General features: G+C 32.3%; 3 protein-coding genes across 8 annotated transcripts; 1 reads left to right on the top strand and 2 right to left on the bottom strand.

The window, feature by feature from the left end:
• Nucleotides 1–285: 285 nt before the first annotated feature.
• Nucleotides 286–6,836, bottom strand: LOC139774162 (uncharacterized). 5 transcript variants are annotated; one of them, XM_071709209.1, is made up of 10 exons: nt 6,434–6,836; nt 5,946–6,252; nt 5,108–5,675; nt 4,698–4,932; nt 4,393–4,592; nt 4,195–4,305; nt 1,213–4,104; nt 892–1,136; nt 548–800; nt 286–473 (listed from the first exon to the last, which is right to left on the bottom strand). In XM_071709209.1, exons 2-10 carry the CDS (start codon nt 6,074–6,076, stop codon nt 414–416), a joined length of 4,695 nt encoding a protein of 1,564 aa, XP_071565310.1. In that variant the 5' UTR covers nt 6,077–6,252; nt 6,434–6,836; the 3' UTR covers nt 286–413. The 5 variants fall into 5 exon arrangements, with proteins under 5 accessions (XP_071565310.1, XP_071565311.1, XP_071565313.1 ...); XM_071709210.1 differs by having other exon boundaries at nt 6,614–6,836; XM_071709212.1 differs by lacking the exon at nt 286–473 and having other exon boundaries at nt 645–800; nt 920–1,136.
• A 107-nt stretch (nt 6,837–6,943) lies between these two features.
• On the bottom strand, nt 6,944–9,709 carry LOC139774166 (uncharacterized). The gene is made up of 4 exons (XM_071709218.1): nt 9,562–9,709; nt 9,164–9,471; nt 8,456–8,715; nt 6,944–8,379 (listed from the first exon to the last, which is right to left on the bottom strand). The coding sequence occupies exons 2-4, from the start codon at nt 9,244–9,246 to the stop codon at nt 7,784–7,786; spliced, it is 939 nt and encodes a 312-aa protein (XP_071565319.1). The 5' UTR covers nt 9,247–9,471; nt 9,562–9,709; the 3' UTR covers nt 6,944–7,783.
• Nucleotides 9,710–9,814: 105 nt separating this feature from the next.
• On the top strand, nt 9,815–12,871 carry LOC139774167 (pyridoxal phosphate homeostasis protein-like). Of its 2 annotated transcripts, XR_011718529.1 has the most exons (5): nt 9,815–10,065; nt 10,226–10,586; nt 10,698–10,939; nt 11,029–11,194; nt 12,392–12,871. XR_011718529.1 is itself a non-coding variant. In XM_071709219.1 (4 exons), exons 1-4 carry the CDS (start codon nt 9,976–9,978, stop codon nt 11,098–11,100), a joined length of 765 nt encoding a protein of 254 aa, XP_071565320.1. In that variant the 5' UTR covers nt 9,815–9,975; the 3' UTR covers nt 11,101–12,871. The 2 variants fall into 2 exon arrangements, 1 of the variants encoding a protein (XP_071565320.1); XM_071709219.1 differs by having other exon boundaries at nt 11,029–12,871.
• The last annotated feature ends 105 nt before the right edge of the window (nt 12,872–12,976 follow it).

The following is a 12,976-nucleotide window of genomic DNA, read 5'->3' as shown; positions in this document are numbered from 1 at the left end:
TTCTGATTCAATTTTTATTACATCTGCGTTCTGGAACTCATTAAAAAAAGGTCTCAATCCTTCCACGAATTGTTTCCAAATTCATCGGAAGTTTAATAAATGAAAATGATATAAAAGTTATTAAATTTTAATCATTTTTAAATTGAATTAAATAAACTTTAAATATATTTAAATTATATAATATACGAATTGTATTATTTCATTAACTTACTGAAAGTACATATACAAACCAACAATGCAATGTTATTAAACAATGTTATTAACAAAACTGATATTATATACGTATTGAATCATATAAAATATAAAATTTTATTAATATATATTAATGTTTGCTAATTATAGATATTCGTATATTTTATTATAAAGAAATTATAAATCTATAAATGTTCTCATATATTTCATTTTTGTAGAAACTATGTCTTTCTGCGAGTCCTGCTCTTGACGCTCTGTTCTGGCGCATAAAATGTAATACACTAAAATAAAAATTCCATGTTATTTATGACACATGGTCATATCATAAGTTAAAGAAAAAAAAAGGGAAACGTACCTGTTGATCTAGAAAGCTCATGAGATTAGAGAGCTTGCATTTAAACCCACGTGTTTGCAACATAGAACGCAACTGTTCAATATTTACAGGTTCATACTGCAATATTTTGTTATATAAATCTGTATCAATATTGATTAATTTCATAAAGGCTTCCGAGATGTCCGATGAATTCTCCAATGTCGATAATGACGCGGTTTCGTAAAACTGCATTTCTTTGTTGATTGTTCCTTTTGCGGAACTTACACTATCATTGCTGCAACAAACATAATGTTATTTTATTGTATCTAAAAGTAAAATTTCATATTGTTAAAAAGAGAGAGATCTAATATTTACATTAAATTTACCTATCATGAGAACAAGGCAATTCATTACCACTGTCTTCTGCATTACTCGACTTTTCCAAACTATTATCATCTACGTTTCGTTTTTTCGATGGAGGACCATCGTCTTCATCGCTCGAAATTTCAGTAATTTGCTGTCCTATTGCTTTTTCAGGCACTAAAGGATGAAGTTCGTTATAAATATGCGTTAACAATTTTACAGCTCTGCTACGTTTTTGTACCTTTAGTCCATATTTCTTCATTTCTCTCTAAAAATTAACAATTCGCTTGTGAAAAAAGAAAGTACCTTTAATTATGAAGATTTATCATTGTCAATGAACTTACGTGTAATTCAGGAGTGCTCATGTCGTTGTACTCAGGCGGAGGTGTAACATCTTTATCAGTTATTTCAGGCGTTTTTGCGTTTCCAATGTTCTGAATGTAATTACACTGGAAGTGCATGGCTACACGTGTAGATGTAGCCCCTTGATTACATAATCTATTTGTATCAATTTGTCCCTCGGATAAAGATTTTCTTTTAAATTTCCTAATGCTTGTAAAATTTTGAGTCAAAGATGTAGCATTACTATCTAAGTTTCCATCTGCTGCTATATTTTTACATTTGATATTTTCATGATTATTTTTATTATTGCGTCTGCGTGTAGTAACATTTTTAAATTCTGACATACTTGATATATTAAATGATTGACTCTTCTCCAGAATATGTGGTTTCTCATATTTATCAATATCAACGTTTGCAAGATATACGTCGTCTTCAAAATTAAGAGAAAAGTTCATTGACTTTAATTTACAAGCACTTGTTCCTGAGACATTTTTGGTACAGTGTTCATCTTGAAGCAAGTTTTTCATATTTAAAATCGGACTGCAGCTTTCATTATTTGAAAAATCTGGGCTGGAGGATAGCATAATCGGGCTTGAAACGGATTTCTTTTCCTGATCATCATTTAATCCAGATTTTTGTGTCATAGACGTTATCTCTGTAATATCTAAATTATCTAGATTTGATTTAGTTGCGCTTTGATTAATATCCTTTCCTACTTCCGTGTTCATCGCTTTTGAAAATTTCTCAACTTCGAGCAATTGATTGCTGTTTCTATTTTCTGTATCCTGTTTGTTGTTATCTTCTGTTTCTTTTCTAGACTGTTGTAGAGCTTGAGATATATTTTCATGGTTGAAGTCATCGTTTTCTGAAACACTGAAGGATATGCTTTCAACATCTGTGTCTGATGAAAGAATTATATCCGCATCTTTTTGTGTCAAAACACATTGAGTCAAAATTTCATCTTTCTCAGCCTCACTGATGTTATCTACATTGATCGAATCAGATGACGTACTTTTATCAGACAGATTACTATCTGACTTATTTCTACTGATTGCTGTGCGATACTTTGCTATGCTATTGTCCTTGTGATCTCTCATGTATTCAGAATACATAGAAATGTCTTCCTCTTTCGTTTCTAAATCAAGGAAGGTTTCGCTAAGCGATTGATTCATTGTTTCAGAACGTTGTGAACATACACCTGACACAGTTGTGACTTGGGGCGAAATGTTCACGTGTTTCTCACTTGGTGAAGTTAAGTTTTGTGTACAATTCAATATATTATTATGGGAAGATTCCATTATCTTCTTAGGAGATAGAGAATCTATATACGAACTATTAGTCTGTTTAACATCTTCCACATGTTCATTAGAAAGGCGAGGATAAAATTCTGGATTTTTGACAGCGTATGATTGCATATGCTGCTCTATCATAGTTAATCTACCGGGTCTTTCCTTTGTATCAATCGACTGTTCATTGTTATCGTACAATTGAAGATCAGAGTTATCATGGTTGTCTACATGAAACGGATTCTTCTGCCTTATAGGAGATACTTGTACAATTGAGATATCTGTAAGATTGTCCATGTTTGAATCTAATGCCGTATCCAATTTCGCGTTTTCCTTCTGAATTTTTTCGATAAATAATGTGAGATTACCTTTATGTTTAATTATTTCTGAAAGACCATCTTGGATATGTTTCGATTTACTGCTTTGAGGAGTACCAATTAAAGAATCTTTATGTATATTGTCTATAGAAAATTTCAAAGAATTTGATTTGGGATCTGGATCAATTTCCATTAGACTTTCTTCCACATTTTTCGAACAGGTAGGTATGTCTTTGTCTAATTCTGAATATTCTGCGTACTGGGTTTTTAATGATTTCTGACTACAGATATCAATATCCGCATCTTGTTTAATCAAACTCAGTAATATGTGAATATTAGAATCTTCAAGGTTTTTAGGATATACTGTGGATTTATCGTTATGTTTCATTACAGGCGTGTCATCGAACAAGTCAGGAGATGCACTAGTTTCCAATTTTACGGGTGTATTGCTTCTGGAGTTCATTTCCTTTTTCATTAAAGCAGAATTTTCGTCTTTCAACACGCACAAGTTCTTTGCAGATATGTAATCGTTTTCAAGAGGATGTAAATCATCATTAACATCCCCCTGCAACAGCATGTTTTTAGGGCACTGAATGCCTTCCACAACATCTTGCGTACGATTCGGTGATGCGTTGAAAGATTTGCCTAACTTTGAAATATTTAAAGCCGTTTCTACATTTGGATGTACATTTTCTGTATCTTTTTCATAAGTATTATAATCATATTTAACTTCTACGCTAGATTTAAATTCCCTTTGACGCAAATAAGCAAATAAATCATGTATTTTGTACTTCCTTCCTAAAGCTCGGACACCAGATAAAGATGTCTCAGAATCAAGTATTTTTGAATATCTATCGATTATCCCACAATAGACAAATTCTAGAAAGGCCAAGGCAACATCATAATCTGTATCAAGCCAACAAATCTTTTCTTTTGCAGTAGAAAACTCTGTATCATTAGAAATTACATCAAGTAAAATATTTGTGCAACGTGTGTAGAAAACTAATTTATGCGTCCATATGTATCTGCCATTTTTCACAAACAAAATAATGTCACTTGCAGAACTGTCATTAAGCATATTTCTCCAACTTGTTGCTAGATCGTCAAGGAATTTCTTTTCTTCACAACATATATTGACTGTATTTGAAGAGATCGTTAATGCTTCATCATTGTCCGTTGTTTTTACAGTATGTATTTCCTTTATTTCCTGCATTTGTTCATTATCCAAAGATCTCTCGTTCCTTACACTTCTTTCATTTACTTCCATAAGCTTCACAAGATTCTGCTCTTCCTATAAAGCACAATGCCATTATTATGTTTTGTATATAGTATTATAAAATATATAGGTAATTTGTATGCCAATACAATAGAGTCAACTTACATTTAATTTCTGCTCTTTCTTTTCTAATGGTATTATTTGAGGCGATAAATGTTCTACATAAAATATATCTTGAGTTAGAATTAGTTTTGTCCTATCCCACAATGTATTCTCCTTAAAAATAATAATATACAGATTTTAAAATCAGCAAATGTTCGGACTGGAAGATAATTTCTACTACATAAAAAAAAGTATAATTACAATTTTATGTAATTGTTGAAGTAATTGACTCTTGATAACAATTTTCTCTTTAGCGTCGTTAAATTTTTCTGTTTTTTCTGTTTGAGATTTTTGAGTAAAATCCTTATATCCCATAAGTATCTCAGCTATTCTCTCTGTTAAGATACGTTCTCTTTCTACAGCGGTACGTCTTTGCAAAATAGTTGGTTCAATAAGCTTTCCTTTTTAAACAAGAAAAAAAAGAAAGAAAAAAAAATTAGAAACTAAGATATAAGTTTCTTATTAGTTGTAAGATTTATCAACTGCGTCAGTTAATATATAATTACTTTTCCTAGTTCTATTGGTAGGCCAATTATTTGTTGGTAACGTGTTTCTACTGCTACTAAACCCAAAACTTTGCAATGTCGCTTTCTGAGGACATTCTGTATTATTATCTGGCACCGATGGATTAGAGGATATGGCCACGATCTGAACTTCGTCCCACTCTTCCATTTCCTCTTTTTCACATAGAGATTTGGAAAGTGCTAAAGCAAGCTGCAGATCAGGGTCATCACACGATGCCTACAAAAACCATCATTTAAAAAAAGCTAGTCTAAAAATATTTATACACATTGTCTTGCTAACAATTTATTCGCTTAGATTCTGAGAGGATTATCTCAATTAGATTCCAATCAAGTACCAATAATCTGACAATTTAAAAGTCATCATGTTGATATTCAAATGATTAAATACCTACCATTTTACGTGGAGCAGGTTTCTTCTTGTCTTGTAATAGAGGAGCAGAGAGCAGCCCCAACGATTTCCTTTCTGCAGCTTGCCGTTCGTGCAGCTCCACAGCGTCCATTAACTTCTTTGTGGACACATTATTTTTCGTAGCACAACTTTTCATATGTACAGTTTTCGAACTTTCATCTTTAAGATTTTTTAAGCACAACGGGCATACGTAAGCCGTTTTCACATTTTCGTCAGTCGAACTCTGCGGTGATTCTACTTCTTTCTTTTCAGATTTGAAAAAAGACGATTCGATCAATGGTTGTTGTACATCGCGAAAAATCTTTTTATTCTGTAATGACTTTTTGCTCTTGGATTTCTTTTCATTGTTAATATTTTTAGATTTAGAGTGGACTACTTTTTTCTTGGCTTTATCTGGAAGTGTATTCCTAATTTTCGACTGTAAGGAATGCGTTCTTTTTGGCGATTTAAAATCCAATATACTGTCATCATCACATTGAGATTGAGATGTACAAGCGGTATCATCCTTGTTTTCATTATTGGAATTATCAGAAAGCTGAGCCTTATCTATGCTGAATAAAAGAATATTCTATGTTACTTTAGATATTTTGTGCCTCAAATATCTCTTATTAATACAAAGAATAAACATTTAAAAGATTTAAAGGTTTAAAAGATGAAAATTTAACAGGAAAAAAGAATATAATAACAAAACCATTGTAGGAAGTTTTTCTTACACTTTAAATGTATTTTTTCCTCATTATATGTTTTCAGAAAGGTACATGTTACATTAAGTCAAACTACAAAAATGATCAATTTAACATTTCACATATATATCATAATACCTTTCTTTATAATTTTTCCTTAATCTCAATCTTCTCTCCGAACTACCAGGCTTACAGAATCCATCCTTTTCAACCTCCATTATTGTTATATAAACTTTAAATGTTGTTTTGTTGTTTTGTTGTTTAAACATTAACTTGCGTATCCTTCGATTCGGCTTCCTCTTTCGCTTTAGTCTGCTGCCTCTCAAACAGCTTTTCAATAGTGCCTCTCAAAAATGGAACTGCAGTATAATCTTCTAACATAGATCGCTCGTCTTCGGAGAGTTGTTGGGCTTTATACTCCTTTATCACTTCGGGATCACAACAACTGCAGAATAAAATTCATCATTAAAATAGAGAGTAGGAACTTACATCCACCGAACGAATTAATTAAACGTTAACAGACGTTACACCATTAAATTAATTGGAACTGAATAAATGAATAATGCAAATCGTAAAATTAAACGTCTGCAGAGTTCAAGCTAGTATATATAAAAAAAATATCCTACTGTCTTCTATAGGAAATGTACATCGCTCCAGCGAAACAAAGGGTTATGAAGAGCGACCCGAGTCGAATGTATTTCTGCAGCGGCGTGTTCCTGAGTTGGCGTGGTTTTCTGTACGTCTCGTCCGTGGGATCATGAAGCATTTCACAGAGATCGTGCGAAAGAAGGAAATTAAAATAATACCAGCGTGATTACAGGCGGCAATAATTCCAGAATAGGACCGTGGCTGTGGCGGGTAACAGTGGTAACACTAACCTAATCTGACCTGTTTTCAGTTTCCACGTTCCATCATTCATCCATTCAGCATCACGCAATTATAATTATATAATCTATCCATTTATCATCCGATTTAAAATATCTGTACTGAACATTAATAATTTTAATCTGTAAATCTGATATTGATCTTCATTAACAATAATATTCGAATCTGTGTTAAAAGTATTGAAATCTTTTAAAATTATTGCCTTCAGTCCATGTAATGTGAATTTATTAAAATAATAATGAGAATATGTATAAAATGTTACTTCGTACTTTTATTGGCATAAATCAGTTCACATAAATGGTATATGTTCGTATATAACTCATCTGTGCTCGATAAAAATCTGCCTTTAACCAACGACGGCAACGACATTCCTCGTGCAAATTTATAATAGTGGAATTTATAATAGTTGTACGATATAACTTGTATTTTATAATATCGCTTATTTCAAGTTCATTGTATCACATTTCACAATATAGAGCATTATGTCATTTAAATGCATCTCTCGAGTTCACAAGATTCGATACATTTGATGCATCTCAGTTATACGTAATTCGCATGTAACGTACGAAGAATAAGTAATTACAATATATAAGATATCGATATCGTTAAATTGGTAAGACAGCTAACAGACCATATTGCACTTTCGATTCTCCAAGCATTTTTGAGAGTGAAAGCATAGACATGACACAACTATGCAAATACAATACTTATATAATACGAATATAACATATAGGGCAATCATTCGGACGTATTATATTTATCTCTCAAAAAATGATTGAAAAGAAGATTGTAGATAGCAATGGCATCTTTTAAACGATAACGTAATTCTGTTGTATTTCGAATAGACAAATACTGTTGACCGCTGTTTTCCAATGGTTATAAACTTATAGGAATCCAGTTAAAATACATGATCATATATCAATTTCGTATGAAATGTTGTCAAGTTAGTAGTATAATGGGCTAAATTTACAGCTATGTGCATCAATAATGTGGAATTAAACTAAATTCATCTAAACAATCTAAATATGCTTTGGTAGAAGCATGATTAATAATATAACTATTGTAGTTAAAGTTAAACAAAATGTAAAGCTTCACATGGAAGTCGGGGACCAAAAATTCATCTCTCTTAATTCCGATGGTTTAGCTTCGAGTACATTAACGCAAACGGACGACTTATCCGCCGATTTTTCTTCCTTTCCGATATACGTAAGATTTTGCGAAGATATCGACTTCTTTCGATTAAGTGGCTTGTGGGGTTCCATGTCTGGAAAGAGCTCGTCTTCCTCGTCTATCTTTGCTGTAATGACTTCTCTGGATTGACCTAATATGCTTGACAAAATCCAATTACCCTGATATTTTTCTTTATCCGGTATGAACGCACCCGTGAAGTATCGATTAGCGTGAATCTTCCTGCGTGATTTTGGTGAACTATCAGGAGTTCCTGTCGGTGATGCTAACGGTGTCGCTGGTAACGACTTGCTGACGCTATTCACCGAATTCTCCGTCTGCTGAGAACGCGAATCCGTTGTGAAGACCTTGGTGAATTTACCAGACATCATTTGACTAGCTACATGAACGATTGATTTGCCGCAAAGAGCCGGTTCACCATGAAAACCGTCATCTGTCCCTTGTGACTTGAGCTTTACAATTCCGCTCGTTGAAGCTCTGTGCGTTCTGATATCACCAGCTAAAACGATATCGAAAACGACAAGTATTAGTCAGTGTGATATTGCAGAAGAATGTAAAACCTTTGACAAATATACCTTTATTATCAACTGGTATAAACGGTTGACATGGCAAAGGGTGTTTGCTAAAATCAATCTGCTTAACTTCTTTCAAATCGGAAATGGATTTTTCATTCGTTATCTGGTTCGTGGAGCTCGCAATATTTTCATTCAAAACCTCATTTACGATGTGTTTCAATCCGTGTTCTGGTTGAGTATTTTGCGATCTTGGATATCTTGCATAAAAGAAACTGTCGTCGTAAGATGGAGGACTGAATGCGGCTTCGTCAAAGTCAAATCTAAAAAAAATATATAAAATTACATTAACACAAACTGTAATGATAAACGACTGTTGTCATTAACATAAATAACATGTAGATTGCAACGCTACTTAGATCCCTTGATTAATTTGACAGTCCCTTTGTATTATTAAAAATTTCACAACTAAATTAGTCAAAAATTGAAAAAGTAAATTTTTCAATAAGACAACAAATATCATTAAAGGAAATAAAGCAGATTTACAAGAACAATGGAACAAAATATAGGCAAACGTTTAACTATAAATAACACATCAGCTGATTTGGCAGAGCACCAAATACATGCAAATAACGCAATAACAATTTTAAACGGACATCTCAATATCACAGCTAGCTAATTATATTAATCGTTCGAATATACCGTCAACGTCATAACAATATCTCCATAAAAATGTGTTCAATGATAAAATTTATGAAAGATAAAACCTACCTATTGTCCATTCTCCCCTTCATCCATTGTGGCAATGAAATCCCACTACCGAGAGATCTGTCTTGCTGTCCCGAAGTACCCATCCTCGTGCAAAATTTTAAATCCAAAAACAAGCCTGAATTCGTTACGTTAATCAACAATTATACGAATACACAAAATGACATGCCAAAGGATGATGCTTTGTTATCCATATTACTCTCGAACAGTTGGTATACGTGCTATTGTTTGTACAGTTGTATAACAAAAAATTAGTAGCAGCACTCCAGCGTTTTTTTTTTTTAGAGTTTCCAAGTTACTGTTCGACTGATCTGCAATTTGTCAAACGCGTTAAAGGATACAGAAAGATCTATTATTAATATACGACGAGTGCAGTACGTGCGAGATGAGTCAACACTTACTTTCCTGTTAGTGTTTACGGATGAAATTTTAATAATCTTCATAATTACAACCTGCTGCCACTGGTCGACGGAAATAGCAATAAACGAGCGCAATATTGATAATAAGATTACGCCATGTTGATAATCATAATGGCTGACAGTCACAAATGGCTGCTGACGGCGCACGCGCACGATGGTGCACTGTGCAGCATCCCCGCGTTCCAAAACCTATAAAGAATGCCCACGCATGCTCATGGAATTCAATACTTGCGTAATGTTTACGATGTTTACTATGCTAACATGCTTGTCACGTGAAATGATTAAGCTCGAAAGTCCGATTATAAAAGGAAGAAGATATTAAGGAGGAAGGAAAAATTAAAAATCTCTTTTTAAACAAATGAGGAATACTTACGATCGTTAATCAGAAGGCGATTTATGGCATTTAAATGCAGCATGGCAGAGGTGGCAGTGAATTTAAAATCCGTTTGCGACAAGATATCGTATGCTGCCGCGAAGAGAGCACCGGTATTCTTTTCCGTATTTACTATAGCACTTGCTATTGCAATTAAATATACAAATTTATCTTTTTTTTTTTAATGTATTGGATAATTGTACAGAGAACGTCGCGTTTCGAAGCTCAACGCGAAAAGGTTAGATCTTCAACAAATTTATCTCGTTCTTGCAGGAGTATCAATATTATGAACCGCGACTGGTAGCTGTCAGCAAATTGCAATCCACGGGATCGATAGTATCTGCATACGAGGCCGGTCAGAGACATTTTGGTGAAAATTATGTGAACGAATTGGTGGAGAAGGCCTGCAGCCCCTTGATCCTTGAAAAATGCAGAGAAATTCAATGGCATTTTATAGGGACTTTACAAAGGAATAAGGTCAACAAGGTGTTAAGTATACCAAATTTATATGTTGTAGAAAGTGTCAATAGCGACAAACTTGCAAACGCGCTCAATAATTCATGGCCAAGATTTCGAAAGAGCGATGACAGCAAGTTAAATGTCATGGTACAAGTTAATACAAGTCAAGAAGAAGGTAATGATATTTGTTATCTTTTATGTTTTATGTAAGAAACTTGTGAGACAAAGTAATTTTTAGCTTAACAAGTTTTGGATTATCCTGTATAAAAAATAATTGTAATTACAGAAAAAAATGGTTGCAATATCGCACAAGTATCAACCCTTGTAAAGTATGTCGTACAGAACTGTCCCAATTTGAAATTTATGGGACTGATGACGATAGGAATGTATGGGTATGATGTTGCGAATGGGCCAAATCCTGATTTTATTTCTTTAAAAAAATGCAGGGAAAAGGTACGCGACGAATTGGGAATTGATATAAAAGATATTGAATTATCAATGGGAATGTCCAGTGATTATGAACATGCGGTAAGGTTTTAGGACAATCAATTTGCAAATAGATTGTATTGCTAATTGATTTTATGTCTTTATATAAAATACATTATTTTCTATTACAGATTGAATTAGGCAGTACAAATGTGAGAGTAGGAACTTCCATTTTTGGAAATAGACCACAAAAGAGTAATTGAAAAGATGCAATATGAATAATGTATTAAATCAATAATTTTACCTCGAGGAAAAAGGATATATAAAAGAACAGGGATATAATTATCTCAGAGATATGTATGTACAATGAATGTTCCTTCTGCAGCAAATGCAGTTAACTTTTTTCTATTCTAAGATTATGACAATCGAATATTTCCTCTATTTTAAGATCTTTCCTCAATTCTCGATCTCATTATATGATATACAAAATAAACATATATGTTCTGTCCCTTCGCTCATTTTATTATTCTAATCTGATTAACAAATGTAAGTGCTAAAGGAACAGCACAAAAGAACAATTCTGATTTAAAGAAAAATAGCTGACTTGAAATATAGGAAAATAGAATAGAGAAAATTGTAAAAGATATATACATATATGTATACGTAATAGATATATACATATGTATTATAAATAAATGTACAAGATGTTGTGTAAAGTGTTAATTAAGATCATTAAGATGTATCAGAATTAAATTTATTACTGTTATATATCATAGTAATAACTAATTATCTTATTTTTAATTACATACGATATAAATCTTGTTAATAAATATATGTTAAATAATTAGGTTTTAATTTTTAATTTTATAAATTAAGCATATATTGCAATGAAATCAGTGGTAGCTTCAAATGTTATCAATTATTTATAACTTAATAGAATTTAAAAACTATTGACTTTTAGAAATTTGTACAAGGATAGATATTTATAATATTACTATACTCTTTTTGATCTTTCTTATCTTAATCCTATATAGGTCTGCAAGGAATTCTCGTAGATAACTCCTTGCCTTATTCCTTTTTTGCATATTTCTAATATAATTAATAAATTATAACATAAACTTGGTATAGAAACTTTAAATGAGTAAAATCCATAAATTAATAGTTAAGATAAAACAAAAAAGAATGTTTTTTAATACAAATTTGATATCTTTGTGGGAAATTATGTGCATTTTGAAATGAAGACTCGTCTTTTTATCTCTTTATCTTTATTAAAATTTATTCGTAGATTTATGTTAACTAGATATCTTAGCTTTTGTTTTTGAGAATACTATATAAATTCTTCCACACTCTTCTTTCTTAATCCCTTCTACACACATAAAATTCTATAATTTATATAAATATAAAAATTGATAAAAATAAATAAACTTTGTGGAACTCTTATTAATTTATTATGCGTATAAAATTGATAAAAGGGTGTGGTCCAGTTCCAATCTTCAGCCTCATTATGTCTTGCGAACACATATGTAGGTCACCTTCACCGTTTTTTTTTTACAGGAGCATGATTCAAATGTATCTTGTGCAAGGTCACGAATTACGCAAGTTAAACGCTCTTAAAAGTTATGGAAGTCAGTCAGTCACTTTCTTCGCAAAATCAGAGGCCGTACGCAACATTGTTCGCCCGATCGATCAAAATTGAAGCTATGTTTTACAGAGATGTCAATAATTAAAAAAAAAGCTTACGTAACGAAAGTTACTAAACGTTTTGGCACAAATTTCCTGCTGCAATTTTTGTTCCATGAAATTATGGCGGAAATCAGTAGCTATTTAATTTTGGAAGATATAGCTTAGTCTTTTAAAATGTGTTTAGAACGATATATACGTATTCTTCGATGTTAAACACATATAATTAGGTACAATTTTATTTGCAACCGGCGTTTCCAAAAAATCTACGAAAACTTTGTAAGAGAAGATATTTTCTGGATTCTAGAAAAATGTCACATTTATTTCTAAAAATAACATGAAATTTAAAAGATATTTCTCGTGAGTACACTTTTCTTAAGTGCCCCTCCGCACATGTTGCAAACAACAACTACGTAAGAAAAAAATTACCTAGCCACAAGTTGCCCCTATAAATGTCAA

The sequence above is a fragment of the Temnothorax nylanderi genome, unplaced genomic scaffold (genome assembly GCF_030848795.1).
Source record: "Temnothorax nylanderi isolate EJ_2023f unplaced genomic scaffold, tnyl_v1.0 TNYL_tig0074_pilon, whole genome shotgun sequence".
NCBI classification, from domain to species: Eukaryota; Metazoa; Arthropoda; class Insecta; order Hymenoptera; family Formicidae; genus Temnothorax; species Temnothorax nylanderi.
The sequence above is the reverse complement of the archived record's forward strand: the minus strand, read 5'-3'. Positions and strand labels throughout refer to the sequence as shown.